The sequence below is a fragment of the Taudactylus pleione genome, unplaced genomic scaffold (assembly GCF_031769625.1).
Source record: "Taudactylus pleione unplaced genomic scaffold, aTauple2 ptg000250l, whole genome shotgun sequence".
NCBI classification, from domain to species: Eukaryota; Metazoa; Chordata; class Amphibia; order Anura; family Myobatrachidae; genus Taudactylus; species Taudactylus pleione.
In genome coordinates this window covers 11,722,534-11,740,000 of record NW_028284652.1, presented here as the reverse complement: position 1 = coordinate 11,740,000, position 17,467 = coordinate 11,722,534, and the positions used below count along the sequence as shown (strand labels likewise).

General features: G+C 46.4%; 1 protein-coding gene across 1 annotated transcript; it reads left to right on the top strand.

Moving 5' to 3' along the window:
- The first annotated feature begins 1,052 nt into the window (after positions 1-1,052).
- LOC148515415 (uncharacterized) lies at positions 1,053-13,871 on the top strand. Its single transcript, XM_088480158.1, has 4 exons — positions 1,053-2,295; positions 6,502-6,658; positions 10,719-10,919; positions 12,859-13,871. Exons 1-4 carry the CDS (start codon positions 1,291-1,293, stop codon positions 13,410-13,412), a joined length of 1,917 nt encoding a protein of 638 aa, XP_088336284.1. The 5' UTR covers positions 1,053-1,290; the 3' UTR covers positions 13,413-13,871.
- The last annotated feature ends 3,596 nt before the right edge of the window (positions 13,872-17,467 follow it).

Sequence of the window (17,467 nt, the reverse complement as noted above, 5' to 3'; positions counted from 1 at the left end):
GGCTCTGAATCAGGCCCATAGACTGTAAGCTCCACTGGGGCAGGGACTGATGTGAATGGACAAATATTCTCTGTAAAGCGCTGCGGAATATGTGTGCGCTATATAAATAACTGGTAATAAATAAAATCCGGCAAAGTTTTAGGACACTGGTCTCTTTTTTTCTTCACTACCTGCATATGTTACACAGATAAAAAAAAATATACACAACACATAAAAATGTGGGTACTTGTGTACTTTACGGACTCATTGCAGAGAGAACCCAAGTGTCCTACACTCATTATCCATTATGGTAATGTCTAATCCACTTCACGGAGAGGACCCTGACGTCATCAGCCAGTGTCCAGCGTCTTTCCCTACCATCCAAGTGGGCATAGAGGGGAAATATAACCTTGTGGTGAGCGTAGCGAGCCACCAAGCCTGAAGCGTGGCAAGCGCAGCGAGCCCGCGAGGGGACAACTTTCTTCTTTAGGTGGGGACAACTTTCGGTACTTGTGTATGTAAAGTACACAAGTACCATTTAAAACATGAGTCTGTAAAGTACACAAGCAATGAGTCCGTAAAGTACACAAGCACCAAAATGTGTGTATATATATGTACTGCAGATAGATATAAAATGTGTATATACATATATATATATATATATATATATATATATATATATATATATATATATGCACTGCAGATATAAAATGTGTGAATATATATATATATATATAAATATATATATATAATGTATACATGTCCTCTATTGTATTGTATTGTAATGAAACTGTCACTGGTTACTTATTTGTCTATGTACTTTGTAAGGCGCTATGGAACACTTGTGGCGCCATATGAATAAATGATAATAATAATACTGCAGATAGATATAAAATGTGTGTGTGTAGATAGATAGATAGATAGATAGATAGATAGATAGATAGATAGATAGATAGATAGATAGATCTATCTACTGCAGATAGATATAAAATTTGCTTCTTTTTTTTTTTGCCCCTTCCAATCCACAAGGTGGAACTAATACTCCCGCCCCCTATCCCGTCACTAATTTTAAATCCTGGCGCCTGTAACACTATGAAGTAAAGGAGAGGGGATCATTCTGTACTGTGTGACCTGTGGAATTACTGCAAACCAAGGACCGCTGTCTCCTCGCAGTGTCCATGCTCGGGCAGCCGGAAAGAGGCTGTTTATTCTCTGACATCTCGGATCCAGTTACCTCAGGCTGTGATTGGCCGCTCAGTCCCCGGGGTCTCTGATACAACAAGCTCTGCTGCTCAGTCTGAGTGAAACTGAATGCTTCTACTACTGCTCTGCAGGACGAATGGCTGTGCATCTTCTCTAACCCGAGTAGCATTGTCCCATCACTTACTGCACGGCAGCCAGCTCTTACCTTACATGTACTTTACTATGAGGGCCCAATCTCTCGCCCACCCTCGGAACGTCACAGACCGGGCCTGGCTGTGCCGCTGGCTGGAGGTGACCACGGCGAGTCTGCAAGAGCTCCACCAAATGCGGCAAGTGGCCGAGCAGCGGGTGAGGGGGGTGCTGGGGGACGGACGCGATATGATGAGCCATGTGGCTGCTGAGGAGAGGGGAACCGGGGTCATACCTGTAGTACCTACAGTAAGAAGGAATCTAGACCCGGAGCAGCCCAGAGCCCTTTTCTCAGAGCTTGGACACATTCTGGAGGAGGGGGGTAATGTCCGGCTGTGGGGTAATAAGGTGGTAGCACAGAATAATGAGATGTCCCCAGCAGCACAAGGTAGACCAGAGCTCCCCATTATACCTTCCAAATGTACAGCAGGACAGGCTCGGGGAGACCCTGTACACCATGGGAGGACCACAGCAGGACAAGCTCGGGGAGACCCTGTACACCATGGGAGAACCTCAGCAGGACAGGCTCGGGGAGACCCTGTACACCATGGGAGGACCTCAGCAGGACAGGCTCGGGGAGACCTTGTACACCATGGGAGGACCTCAGCAGGACAGGCTCTGGGGGACCCTGTACACCATGGGAGGACCTCAGCAGGACAGGCTCTGGGGGACCCTGTACACCATGGGAGGACCTCAGCAGGACAGGCTCTGGGGGACCCTGTACACCATGGGAGGACCACAGCAGGACAGGCTCTGGGGGACCCTGTACACCATGGGAGGACCACAGCAGGACAGGCTCTGGAGAAGGCTGTCACCAGTACCATGGATGAGACCCAGGGACCCACATGGGCCAGATCACTTGCTGCAGAACCAGAGGTTGTGGACTACAGGGAAGAGAGTTCTGTATTGAATGAAGGGATCGAGGTGAGATCATAATTTTAAACACTGATATTCTGCACATGAGGTCACCCTATTTGTAATTCTAGTGAAATGCTGTATCTAAAGGTGCCCACCCACACACTAGACAATTGTCTGCACGATTTGGACACATCGTAACGATAAATCGTTCAAATTTGTGCAAATCGTGCAGTCTCCACGAACGATCCCGATGCGCTTTCCTGCGGGTCGTTAATCTTTCTTCAGATTTTACCTGCTGCATGTAAGATTTGGCAATCTCTTTAACGATGCACTGGAAATCGCTAAGGACACGCGATAGGTCTTTGGTAGATAGTTTGTCAAAATGAAAACTTTTTATGCACGCTATCGTTTTTCCAGGCCTGCCGGGGAAAATCAAGGGAAATCGATAACAACATTGCATCGTTTGCGAGTCGTTTAGTGTGTGGGCACCTTAAGAGCTAAAAAACCAAATCCACACTTTATTTCAATGTCCTGACCCACGAGCTTACAATCTACTTTATGAAGGCCACACAGTAGCATAGATAAACAGGAAATGTCTACACATCTAAGCAGGCCACAATTTGATAAAACATACACTTATTTATTAACAGTTTCTTATTTAGCGCAGCATATTCCGTTGCGCTTCACAATTGGCAACATTAATAGAACAAAACTGGGTAATAACAGACAGATATATAGGTAGGAAGGCCCTGCTTACAATCTATAGGGAAATAGGCATTGATACATACCTATCTGGATAAAACATACACTTGTACCTATGTGGATAAAAGGTGTATGTTTGTATAAGGTGTGTTTAGGATGTCTAATTACAGGACAAAGTCTCCCTACCCAGGGATGTAATAGTGCTTTCAGCAATTTTTGTGTGCTATTAAAGATAATAGTGAAACAAATTACTGTACTTGTTTAGTGAGCAATATATTACTTTATGACCCTTTCTGTGCAATATAAGGCTACTCTTCAATAATAAGATAAGATCTCTGCCACCAGACAGAGCAGTTGTTGCGCTTGAGATCCCCTTTGGGAACCAATCATTTTATTTATTCATTTTCTCAAAATGAGACATTAGCAAAAAGTTTAACATGCGAGTCTTGAAGCCGTGTTCCCAGTCAGCTGTGGGAGTTCTAGTTCCCCATTTTAAAATGGCCACAGAGATAGGTATGATTAGGAAGACCAGTAAAGATTGATACACACGTTTTGCCGACCTATCTGCCCATTGGTAAGTGTATACACACTTATCAATCATCTGCCTGATATGACGGGCTTGACAGCACAACTGGGCGGGCATTTAAAGTTGTCTGCCCATTTGCACTGTCATTCACCGCCGTGTTCCTGCAGCATGTGTATGGGCGATTGGCGGGCCGCCCGTACACACTAGCAGATGAGATATATCGGCCATGTGCTGTTCTGTGCTAAGCCTTGGATGGAGATAAAGTGGACAGAGCTAAAGTACCAGCCAATCAGCTCCTAATTGTCATTTTTAAACACCGCCTGTAACATGGTACTTAGGAGCTGATTAACTGGCGCTTTATCTCCGTTCACTTCATCTCCATCAGAGGCTTAGTAAATAGACTCCTAAGGAGCTTATTCCTTTAGCTGTGCATTAGTCCATACAGAGTCCCACATAAAAAAGAAAATCTCTGCAAAGTACACCCTTGGGGTTCCAGCTAAGGGAGCTGTAAAAAGGGTCCTCCATACCTGGAAATTCAGCTTTAAATAAGGTATATGTACATAAATATTGCAGTTTTTTGCAATATAACTGCACCATATAGTGCAGGAACAGCGCACATGAGTGGCGCGAGGTGCCAGAGAAACTGTCGGTGTACCACAAATTTACTTTCCCCCTAAGGGGTCAATTTAAAGGCGGGGTGGGGGGGAGAGTTGCCATTGTATTGGCATGGAAACGCCACCTCAAATTGCCCCCGCTTGCAGACCAATCTTGCCCAGGACTCCTGGAATTTTGCACACAGCCCAATGGGTCTGCGGACAAAAATCTGCAATTGGATAAGTACCATAAGTGTGAAATTAGGCCGCACTTATTTGCTCCGTGAGGGGATTCGCGGCTAATTGACTCTATAGTACAGTGATTCCCAACCTCGGTCCTCAAGGCACACTAACAGTCCTGGTTTTAGTGATATCCACGCTTAAGCACAGATGGTTAAATTAAAATAACTAAGGTACTAATTAAGTCACCTGTGCTCAACTATGGTTTTCCTTAAAACCAGGACTGTTAGTGTGCCTTGAGGACCGTGGTTGGGAACCCCTGCTATAGTACATTTATACCCCTTTTACACCAGAGCAAAAACCTGGGTTTTTGCTGGGTCTACCTGGGTTGCAGCTAAGTGTAAAAGGGTCTCTGAAAAATAACCTGGGTCAAGTGACCCTGCAATCCAACCCAGGTAGCTACCAGGGTTGGACCCAGGATGGACCCAGGTAATGGTGCAGTGTAAACGGTGCAACCCAGGTTATCTGACCTGGATCATGCCTAAAATGAGAGGATTGGTGGTTGTGGAGCATTCACCTCCCACTTTTTATGACCTCACAGGTTTAGCAGGGCAGACCTGAGTTCAGTGTGAACAGGGCTGACCTGGGAGTAACCCAGATCAAAGGTGCAGTGTAAATGGGTCTGACCTGGGTCTGACCAGGGTTGGAACCATGTCCAAAAACCCAGGTCGAACCTGGGTTTTTGGTGGAAAAGAGGTATTAGAGAAGTGTCCAATCAGTGTAGAAAATTATATTTAAAATTGCATAGGGAACAATTTTACTTTTTATATAAGCAAATATTTAAACTAGTATAGTTAGAATTCTGATTTCTGAGTAAAACCATATTACAAGTACTACAGGTGTTTTGCTCGAGTTACTCCTTTGTAATTCCAAAAAGAATATCGTCCATTTGCTAGAACAGTGCCACCAAGTGGTTAAACCATCAATTGTTGATAATAGATTAGATCAATGGTTCCCAAATCCAGTCCGCAGGGCACCCAAACAATGCATGTTTTCCATGTGACTTCACAGAATCACAAATAAAATTATTAAGCTGGGTACATACTATGTGATCCATTGCACAATATATATTGTTACAATGCGGATTGGAATGATATATCGGTCAGATCGCATAGTGTGTATGCCCGATCAAGCGTGCCCGTGGGTTGTTCGTTGCATCGTCCCACCTGCTGTGCTGCACAGCAGATGGGACAATGCGATGAATGACGTCATACTGAATAATTAGCATTGGAGCGACACATCGCACCATCATCCAATGTATTGTGCAGTGTGTACGGACGGTCCAATGTATCATGCCGTCTCTGGGTACAAACATTGTGTAGCATGTACCCAGCTTTAGTTACACATATGGATCTTTTAAAAAAATCAATCGGCAATGAATAGACCTGTGTTCCAGCAACAAGATATGGACAACATGGATTGTTTGGGTGCCCAGAGGACTGGATTTGGGAAACACTGAATTTGATTATTTCTTGCCAGTACAGAGCAAGCAATATGCCAAATGAAGCTCTTTGTACAGATGAAAATGAGCAATTTAGCCCATAATTTTGTGATGGAGGTACAATACTTTCAGATTTATTGCACCACCATCTGTGTTACCAAATTTTCTGTATACCAGTCCAGCGTCGTCCTGGAAACATGATAGGTGGAATTGCCGTTCTGATAAATACATTTGTCGTTTCCGTAGAACTGCAAGTGCATGAGCCTCCCTATGAGGTATTCTTGTCAAAACCGCCACATTACTGGCCATTTGGAACTCATGTGCAATGGTATGCATTTAGCTTGCGTGGGGGTGTCCAATCACTTTTGGCTACATAGTGTACATCCATTACTCACTAATCGAGGCTGTAACGGTACTGTGCACCGAGTCCTGTACCATGGCCACTGACACAGCACTGTGTGTACCACCAATACACACAGTGTGTAACACCATGGCGTTCTGTAAAGTGCGCACAAACAGCTATTTAGACTCCCAAAAGACCATCTTTTTGCGGATTTCTACTCTCCACCTCAGGAGGGTGTAAACAGAAATCTAGGGGGGCGCGGCACTCGCGCCCAATCAGAACAACAATTGAATAGCTCCATCTGGTGCCCATTACTAATGGGCACCCAAGCCACAATTGTATTCTGCCCCCTCCCCAAATATCTGAACTGTGGCTCTAATTTAGATGTACATTTATATCTGTCTTTTGTCTCTCCAACTTTATCCAGCTGCCACTTTCCACTTTCCCCTCTGAGCTTGCCTCCCTGCGCAGAATTGGATCTGGATCTTTGGCACCTCGTCTCAGATTGGGGAGTTCTGGAGTAACTAGTGACCTTCTGTATACACGGAGGATGAGTGGGAACTGTTTGTCTGCTCATAGCTCAGGTATGGAAGACTATATATTATCTTGATATTTATAATGTAGACAGTCAATATGTTGACATTGGTATTTTTTGGTAAACCTAAAGCTGGGTACACACCTAACGGGTATATCTGCAGATCGACTGATCTGCAGATATATCTTCAGATGATGGTTTTTCATACACACTGAACAGCCATCGTCTGTCCTGCTGGCTGGGAGTCGTGCCATGACCCCAACCCCGCGGCTGCCGCTGCAAGTGTACAAGTGGTCGGCTGATCACCCGTACACACAGAACGATGGACAGATGTATTTGCCATTGGCTGTGCAGCACAGCCGACACGATATGTCTGTGAACGACATTGTTCAGATATATCGCTGGTACACACTGGCCGACGGGCATACGCTATATTTACCCGATCAATTGATCGGTCAATATATATATCTGCCAGTGTGTACCCATTCATAACCCTAATAGCAGCCTAACTCTTTGTCGAAATTCTGTCATTGCAGATGTGTTAAATGTCGACATAATGCCTGCTTCCCACGTGAATCAGTATACATTAGAGTGTCAGAGAATGGTTTAGATAGGGTCCCAAGCTGTGGCTCTGGGTCTGTCCAGGAGTTGGTGACAGAGTAATTCCTTTACCTTTGGCGAATCTCTCCGGTCACATCAGAGAGGCCTAGGAGACACCAGATTAAGAGGTCCCCTCGCACATTTGCTACCACGGATGACGTGTGCCCGAGTGGAAGCACCTCCCATGGTTGTCGTTTCGGCAGCTGTTTAGCTCAGCACATGCCCCTTACTGTTTGGGGCTCAGCGTCCTTTGGGGATCCGCTAGCTAAAATGGTTGTCTCTGGCCTGTTTTAGTGCAAAATGTATTTTATTATAAGGAAATGTCAGAAACAATGAAATAACTGTACAAATACTTGGACAATATCAGGGTCATAGTCATAAGACATACTTAAAAAATAGTAGTATACTGGAAAAATTAAACCTCAATAGCAGGAAAATCGCCAGTGATATCATGGATCCTCAGAGAAAAGAAAAGAGAAAAAAAAAATATATAAGTCAAATAAAACACATACAAGAAAATAAACCACAAGACAATAGAGTAAGGAAGAAGGTGGGAGGGAAGGAAGGAAAGGAAATAGAAATAAGTCAGAAAAAGAGAGAACAGTAACCTCAGATCAAATAATGTGATCTCGTAGCCATCAGTACCTATTGTAAAGGATATAAGCAAAAGTAATAAGAGAAGTGTAATATAGCTGTTATACAACCTATTAACCAGAGGTAAGGGCGTCGGGACTAGAGAGTTGAAGGGCAGGAAGAGGATAGGATATTCTTGAAGGTCATAGAGTCTTTGAAATCTAGCCAGCGGTACCAGATATCTCTAAAGGAGGTCAGTATATCCTCCATTTCCATATATAAATCTAATCTAGTAAACCATTCCATAACTGTTGGAGGAGATGAGGAGCGCCACTTTACCGGAATGACTGCTTTAGCAGCATTGTTCAAATTAAATAATAAAGTTTTCTTATATTACGAGAGGGGTCTGGGTGATAAATGAAACAGCCAAAACGTTGGCACTGTAGGGACCGGTTCGCCTAGAAGTTTTGTAGAAAGGCGGAGGACTTTGTTCCAAAAAGGCTGAAGAACAGGATACTGCCACCAAATATGGAATGGGTTGCCTGGAGCCCCAGAGCAGCGCCAGCATATGTTTGGGACCCCAATCCCCACCTAGAGAGGGTATCTGGGCACCTATACCAACGAGACAGCAATTTTATATTGGGTCTCCCTAACGTCCCCGTTTACAACACCTCAGCGGATCGCTAGGCACAAGCTCCAAGCCATCTTCCAGGCTCTGGGAGGTCCTATCCGTCCTCGTCGGCAGGCTGGACGAAGTCGGTCAAACAACGGCCCGGCGGAGGCATATGGACGTCATCCATTCAAGAGCGTGGCAACAATGGTGGAGACCTTTTTGTTCCAACTCTCTCAGCGGTGGTTATGCCGGTAGTGGGAGTTTGGACGGTGGACTCCGTCAGCAGAACCACATTTTTCCCTGGGCAGTGGTCTGGTCTTCCTACTGTTCGTTCGGATGTGAGGCCTTCCGTAGGGGCATCTCCGGGCCTCTTGACATGTTTTCCAGGCTCCAGGGCTCTGTGTGTGGTCCGGGTATCCGTAGTGGATGCTTTGCTATTCTGTGGAATTTATTTTTTAATCTAGAGAATCTGTTTCCGCTGGCCCCACGGTTTCCTCAGGCTTCCCAAATGAGGTTAATCTTGGGGGCTCCAGGCTGGGTACACTGGTCATTGTACACAGCCATTCTCCTATGGTTGGTACGTCCGGTGGCAGCGTCTTCCACCTCATCCAGACCTGCTGCAACAAGGCCCGTTTTTTTAAAAGGGCGCATTCCTCGGTTTGTTTTCACAACCTGACTTGTGTGACCGAGTGTGAGAATCAGCAGGTTTATCTCTCTTGGTGGTCCGTCCTGGGCTGCAAGCCCGCACACCATTTCCATCTCTCACTCACCTCAGAGTTTGGAAACCTCCTCGTGGGGTGTAATGTTTTCGTGCCTCACGTTTCTCTGCCTACCTTCTGGAGGGTTTGGAGACCAGTTGCTGTCTTCTTTTTGTGACTATACAGGCTTTGGCCCTGTCTTTTTTTTTTTTTTTTCCAGCGGCATCTGGCTTCTCTTCCACGGGTCCAAACCGTTTTCCCAAGGTGTGCTGCCTATTCAGCCACCGTTTTGTCTGCAGGTGGAGCTGTAGAATCTTAATCTAGTCCTACCAGCTCTCACACAGGCTCCATTGGGAGTCGTTGCATTCCGGGGATCTTCAGTTCGTTACTTGGAAGATGGTCTTCCTTATGGTGATTGCCTTCCCTCGGCATAGTTCCATGGTTAGGGTTTGCAAGCTGCATTTTCTTGTCTTCCATGAAGATTGGGCGGTTCTCCCTACAGGTTTTACGTTCCAGCCGACACTTGTTTCGGCCTTGTGCTTACACAAGGATATTGTCCTTCCGGTTCTTCTTTTTTCGGAACATTCCAGGGACTGGGATGAGCTGGCTCTGCCAGTTGTGCTTAGCTCTGCAAATGTCCTTGGACACGTCTTCTTTGGTGCTCTGTACTGTTCTCTGCAGGTACTTTTTGACACGCATGATCATGGTTGGCTGGTTACTCGGCAGACCATTGAGCGTTGGATCTGCTCGGTCCTCACTGAAGCCTATTCTGGGGCGGGGCGACCGCCAACAGATCGGGTGTCAGCGCCTTCTGCTAGGGCGGTGGCGATCTTATGGGCAGCGTACCGCAGGACTTTAGCAGCACAGGTCCGTTGTGCGGCTATCTGGTTCCCCTATCCGTACATTTAGCTCTTTTTAACACATGCAATGTTGCTTAGCATCCCTTTTGATCCCCCCCCCCCTCCTCATTAATTTTAAAACACCTTTGATTTGTTGCAATGTATTCTCAAATCAAAGTGGATTTGTTGCTTTGAGATCCCAATTGGACCAGCATACTACAAAGTACTGTATATTATTTATTTGGCACTACAAATAGCAATTAAACAAATATAAATTTCTCACCAAGGGGTAGGTGTACTAAGCCGTGAAAAGAAATAAGTGGACAAATATAATGTACCAACCAATCAGCTCCTGTTATTTTTCAAATACCGCCTATAACATGGTATTTAGGAGCTGATTGACTGGTGCTTTATCTCCGTCCACTTTATCTCCATCCAAAACTTAGTAAATAGATCCCTAAGTAGCTTATTCCTTCTAGCTGTGTATTAGTCCATACAGAGTCCCACACAAAAAAAAGAAAATGTCTGCAAAGTACACCCTTGTGGTTCTGGTTAAGGGAACTGTAAAAAGGGTCCTCCTGTAAACTGACAGTTAGAAGCCGATTGGTTAGTACTTTAGCTTTCTACACTTTATCACTCTCCAAGGCTTTAATACATCTCCCCCACGTCACCTGTCCAGTCGTTCCCTATTTATTGTAATTTATATCTATAATTATGTGGTATAGTAGAGTAATGTAACTGGTCATGCAGTGTAAGACACAGTAGTAATTGTATTCTCTCCTGCAGGCTTCTATGAAACCAGCGATTTGGACTCCACTTCCTCCTCTTGCTCCTCTCTTTGCAGTGACACCTCCTGTCACACATCGACCTCTGTGATGTCACCACACCGAAGCTTGGCCATGAGACCCAGGTCCATAGACTGCGCTGCTGAGCGCAGAAAAGAGCTACAAAATGGCAGGATTCAAACAAAGAGGCCAATGTCTGCAGGTAACGTTTATTGCGATGAAGCCAAAAGTTTGTCCTTGTAATTTGATTTTTACAGACAAAAGCACCTGTTTTATTTATATTCTACTATTCACTGGTGGTCTGGACCTGTCCTTTGCCGGGTCTCCAGCTAACGTATTATTTGAGGGGGATTTTAGAAAAATGGCAATTTTCTGGTTGCTGAAGTGACAGCAATGTGTGTACGATGATAGCTGTAACAACACTTTGTGTACCGAGTCCTGTACAATGGTGGCTGTAACGACACTGTGTGTACCGAGTCCTGTACCATGATGGCTGACACAGCAATGTGTGTACGATGACGGCTGTAACGACACTGTGTACCGAGTCCTGTACAATGGTGGCTGTAACGACACTGTGTGTACCGAGTCCTGTACCATGATGGCTGACACAGCAATGTGTGTACGATGATAGCTGTAACAACACTTTGTGTACCGAGTCCTATACCATGGCGGCTGTAACGACACTTGTGTGTACCGAGTCCTGTACCATGATGGCTGACGCAGCAATGTGTGTACGATGACAGCTGTAACAACACTGTGTACCGAGTCTTGTACAATGGTGGCTGTAACGACACTGTGTACCGAGTCCTGTACAATGGTGGCTGTAACGACACTGTGTACCGAGTCCTGTACAATGGTGGCTGTAACGACACTGTGTACCGAGTCCTGTACCATGATGGCTGACACAGCAATGTGTGTACGATGACAGCTGTAACGACACTGTGTACCGAGTCCTGTACAATGGTGGCTGTAATGACACTGTGTACTGAGTCCTGTACAATGGTGGCTGTAACGACACTGTGTACCGAGTCCTGTACCATGATGGCTGACACAGCAATGTGTGTACGATGACAGCTGTAACGACACTGTGTACCGATTCCTGTACCATGGCGGCTGTAAACACACTGTGTGTACCGATTCCTGTACCATGGTGGCTGTAAACACACTGTGTGTACCGATTCCTGTACCATGGCGGCTGTAAACACACTGTGTGTACCGATTCCTGTACCATGGCGGCTGTAACAACACTGTGCGTACCAAGTCCTGTACCATGGTGGCTGTAACAACACTGTTTGTACTGAGGGCCTGATTCAGAGCCGCTCGTAAGCGGCCGCTCGTTCGCTCTGAGCAATGTACGCATCTGCGCATGCGTATGGGTCGTAATGCACATGCATCAACCAGTCATTGCGGTCGGAAATCGTGCGCTCGCAAAGCAGCGAGGGCCTGCTAATTTGAGTGGCAGAATGAGGCGTTTGTGGGTGGTAACAGGGGAAGGTGCTTGAAAACGGGGAGTGGAGATCCGAACGCAGGCGTGCCAAACGGTCAAAACGGGCATTTAATGGGTGTGCATAATTAACAAAGCTGCGTCATCGACCACGTCACTTGGTTGTCTTTTAGCCTGAACTGCTCGCAGTGATTGCGGGAAGTAAAACCTACCACAAGCACTGAGAGCAGTGCTGACGCCTTTCGATGTACTCGACTAATCTAATAAATAGCGGAGATGACGTATGATGCGAACGGCCAAGGGGCGTCTTTACAAAATAGCGAGCGCATGTTTCGTTCGCTCGCTCGCTCAGACATAGAGGCGTCAAGAGACCGCAAAGAGCGAGCGCTCTATTTAAATAGCTGGCCCCTTTTTCTGAACGACCGTTCGCAAATAGCGTCCGGCTCTGAATCAGGCCCTGAGTCCTGTACCATGGTGGCTGTAACGAGTGTACCGACTCCTGTACTATATACAACTCTATATAAACAAACTCTGTCAGCTACCTGAAACATTGTGTAAAATTGTAATATTTTGTGCTTGTCAATGTGGCTATCCTGATATTATATGAAATGTTTAAGTACAGTATGTAATTTTATATAAATGAAGATCTATAGATTCACTGCATTTGTAATTCTTGACTACATTTTTCTTCTCCCAGGGGCTGTGGATGGATTATTTCTACTGTCTGTGTACAATTCCCGATATGACATCACACAAACTAATCGTACAACACCATATGACTATCCATTCTCTGACCCTCCTCCACTCTGTGCAATCCAGCAGCGGCGTAAAGCTGAGCGTTATATTTGTAAGCTGGCTCTTAAATACCGCTGTAAGCCAGGAGTGACTACTCTTCCAGCTGACCTTGGACCTCCAACTCCTAGACGGCCAACCTTACCTTTGCTTCGTCCGGATTGCCATACCAGTTATTCTCTATCACCGCAAGTCTCTTCTCTATCTAACAGCTTAGGAGATGTACGTAAACCCCCCAAGGGTTCATGGGGACGGTTCCTGAGTCGGGTAATGCTTAGAAAGGACTCAAGGACTGCCGCTTCGGAGTTAAATCTTGAACAGTGTGGCCATAGTCCGCAAGGTACCCTGCGTGGTTCATCATTAGCAGAAAGCCAGCTCCTGCGGGCAAAATCCGTTCGTGATTTGCTATCTGTTAATCCATTTAAGAGAAGTCAGAGAGGGCTGAACAAAGCATGGTAGTTCTACAGCTGGAGAGACTGAAGATCGGACATTTCACTAAGCGCTGTGTTAATCCTGATGACTAACTCTTCACATTGCTGTGATGTCTGTTTAAATATATATGTATATTCAAATTAAAAACAAATTAATCAGGAAAAAACTTTATTGTATTTAGAATAATATACATGTAAACTTAAGGTGGCCATACATGGTGTGTCCCCGCAGACCGCATGATATGCCGGCTTCCCCCTCCTTGGTCTGAATGGGGTCGTACATCGCATCCCAGATCAGATGGTTTTGCAGGAAGACCTGGGGATGCGATGTATGACTCCGCGGGAGCGCGCAGCACGATATCAGGTACGATATCGTGCCATACATGGCACGATATAGCACCTATATCGTACCGATCCGTCGGATCTGCACGTATATCGTGCCGTGTATGGGGGCCTTTAGTAATGTGACTATCCTCCCATGTACAAGTGTTTTATTGAAAACCCCCCCAAAAAATTACAGAAGTGATAATACATAAATGTATACATAACAATACAAGTAAAAATATTTCTCTGAATATAAGGAACATTTCTTCAGGGTCCATAGGGCTCCACAGGGAGGGTGTAGGTGGTGGATGAGGAATCCGGGCACCACGCAGTTAAAGCTTTCAGCTCCCTGGATGCATTGGTCCATTCCCCCTATACCCAGAGCCAGGCATCTCAGTTTCGTTGGTGCCCTGCCAGAGTCGGATCACTGTTACGTGGGGGGCTGCTCAGGCAGCCCTATAAGCTTTATTTTTCTTTTATTTATTGTCTTCAGAGCGTGCAGCAGACTGTCCATAGGACGTCTGTGCTGCCACTTCGGTGCCGCAACGCCAGTTCCGGCTGGTGATCTCGGCGGGCATCCCGCCGTCATAGCTAGCCAACCCCGCGGACAGCCCAGACTGCAAGCTGGACGCAACGGGACAGGTAAGAGCGGGTCATCGCTTGCGGTGACCCGCGCATTGGCAGTCATACCTCCGGGCTCGGGACAGACCGGAGGCGATGAGTATGGACACAGACTCCAGCCACTGTGATCCACTAGACCAACAGGAGCCAGTGTCCCGGTAGGTAAACAATCAGCATGGGGAGGTTTGCTTCCCCGTTAAAGCGGCCCCTCAGCTCAGGGCGCCATTCCTCTGAGGTCTCTCTTCCCTGAGCTGCTCTCCTTCGGCGACGCCCCCTCTGAGGTCTCCGGCGGCCATTTTCTTCCAGTGGCACAGTCGCAGCTCTCTCAGGGTAACGCGAGCTCCGGTCCTCCTACATACCTCTCCCTGGAGTCAGCATATATAGCGCTATAGACTATCAGACACTGAGTCTGTGTAGTCGATTGTAGTGCCAATTTGTATTGTATGTGACTTATGCTAGCGCTGCCTGACTGTGTCTTGTTTTCTACTGTCAACATATATCTATACTTTTTCTCTGATTCTGCCCTAATATACAGGTGTAGTCGGGGTGTTTCCTGTACCTCACATCTATAGAACTTAATATTTGTGAGGTTGGTCACATACAGTTGTGCGTTGCACTGAACCATATTTTGGCTGTGTGTTCCTGCAGCTTACACAAGCATCAGACAGGACCAGTATATTGCATTCCTACTAGGGTTCTGCATACTCAGTGGTTGCATTATACCCAGTGCATGTTGTCTGTTATTGCCCTGCAGCTATGCCTGGCAGGGGCAAGGATAACGAGCATACTTCTGCACCCATTCTGCCATCATGCAGGTTTTAATGAGGAGGATTTGGTACAGGATGGATTATGTGTTAGGTGTTTTAATCCACCAGGTACATCAACCCTCCCCAGCACCTGTACAGAAACCTTGGGCTTCCTTTTCTCAGGTCCTGGCCTCAATTGCGGACCGCTTAGCGGTTCCAGCTGTGCTTCCCCCCCTATGGGGTTACCACAGCAGACGGTTATTCCACCTCAGGGATTACCACAACAGATCCCAGCAATGCAGATTTCTCCTGTGCCTCCACAATGGGTAGATGTTGCGGCTTCATCTACTGCTCTTCATACCATGTTGCAGGTGAGAAACCCCTACACAAGCCAGTTAAGCGTACAGTGTTGTCATTACAGTCTACACAGCTTTCTTTTTTTTATACATTCTTTTATTTAAAGATGTACATAGAAAAAATAATCACAAATATATCACATATAGATAATATACAGTCAAGCAAGTACATCCAATTTTTTTAATAATATTATTATAAACCAATCAAAAAATATACCTGAAACAAAATAAAAAAAAAAGAGGGGAAGAAGACAGAAAGAAAGAAGGGGTGGGGTTTTTCCAGTTCTCCAACAGAGAAAGCAATCAATGAGCAGGGTGGCACACTATAGTAACCAAATTAAACCATTAAATCTTTATATGTGGTGGAATCTTTACATTCTAGCCAATAAAACCATGTGGCCATAAAATTAGAAAACTGGTCTGTTGCAGACAGAGAGATTTCTTCCATAGTCATATACATATCTAATCGAAGCAACCAATCTTTAACAGTTGGGGGCGATGTTGACCTCCATTTAACTGGTATGACTACGCGCTATTGTGGAAAGCACCGACTACAACAGAAAGGAAAAATAAATATATTAAAATAAAATGAGTTAAAAACAGAAAAAAATAGAATAGAACGTAATTGGTAAGAAAGAAGAAGAGAGATATGAAAGGGGGAAAAAAAGGGAAGATAATTAGATGTTTAAAAGCCCTTCCGGGATAAGGTGTAAATGAGCAGTATCATTTTTAGTGGAAGCCGTCCGTGGAATCTGATATTCCGGGCTAGCCCTAGCTGACCCTACCTTTTAGACTTGTAGTCTCTGAGGTGAATCATTTAAGATTGTGTGTCCGGGTAACTTCGCTGGGTCCGTGCATCCCACGTGTATTTACCCGCGGCGCTATGTGATGACGTCAGACGCCCACTGCCATACACGTTGTTCTCTTAGATAGGTGTGGGCGTCTGACGTCATCACATAGCGCCGCGGGTAAATACACGTGGGATGGGGCGTGGCCACGGAGAGCATGTGGTAGCACACACTTTGGCGCGCTCTCCGGACCAATTTATCCTTGTAGTATCCTGAGACACCCCCGCGATTTCACCTAGGTGCCTGGCTGGCGGAAGGTCCTGTGGCCACGGTGTGCAGCTCGGCGGCGGTTGCGGACATTTAATTACCCGGCATTGGGTGTGTGAGGAAGACAGGGCCCGCTCACGTGTCCCGCCGGCGCTATCTTTCCTGCGGGTGCAGAGTCCCGGCGGCGGCTTGTCTCTATCTGCAGGTGCTCCTTCCTGGAGGCTCTCGGCAGTGCAGAAGCATATCCAGTGGTCTCCCTGAAGTGGCTCAAGGTGAGAGCAGTTCTGTCTGACTCTACAAGTGGGCACAGTTTTGCTCCTCATGTTAATAGGGCAGTGACATCACTCCCCCACTGAAGTATACAGGCGGGTCCAGCCTCTAGACCACCATATCTCCTGACAATCGTTGATCTGTATCAGTTATACAAAAAGGGGGACTTATATATATATATGTATATTTCTACTTCAGGGTCCATAGGGTATCCACAGGATACCTTGGGGTATAGGTGTGACGTCAGTCGCAGGGCACCAAAGAGTTAAGCTTTCAGCCTCCCAGGATGCACTGGGTCCCCCTCCTATACCCCGCCCCCGAGCCAAGGCACCCCAGTTTAGTTTGGTGCCCGGCCGGAGTCGGGTGCACCTGTTGGAGTGGGGGCTAGAAGAGCCCCTGAAGCTTTTTCTTCATGCAGCTGTGGCTGCACATCTGGATGAACAGCATGGACAGTCAGTCCTGACGTCCATGCTGTCTTCCCTACACCCCGCCGGTACCAGAACGCCGGTGTACTGATCCGGGGATGCTGGTGGGCATCTGGGGTCACAGCTAGCGGTGACCCCAGATGTTCCGGACCATGGCCGGATTCAAGGGGGACAGAGGTAAGCAGCGGGGTCCCGCGGTGGGTCCCCGCTGATCACATGGTCCTAAGTCCCCAGGCAGGGGGCTCCCTGGGGACTGGCTGCAGCGTGGAGCCAGGCGACCAACCTG

Coding starts and splice junctions, on each gene's coding strand:
- LOC148515415 (XM_088480158.1), top strand. CDS start 1,291: ATGCTTCTACTACTGCTCTGCAGGACGAATGGCTGTGCATCTTCTCTA. Junction 6,659..10,718: donor TTTGTCTGCTCATAGCTCAG/GTATGGAAGACT, acceptor TCTCTCCTGCAG/GCTTCTATGAAACCAGCGAT. Junction 10,920..12,858: donor AAAGAGGCCAATGTCTGCAG/GTAACGTTTATT, acceptor TTCTTCTCCCAG/GGGCTGTGGATGGATTATTT.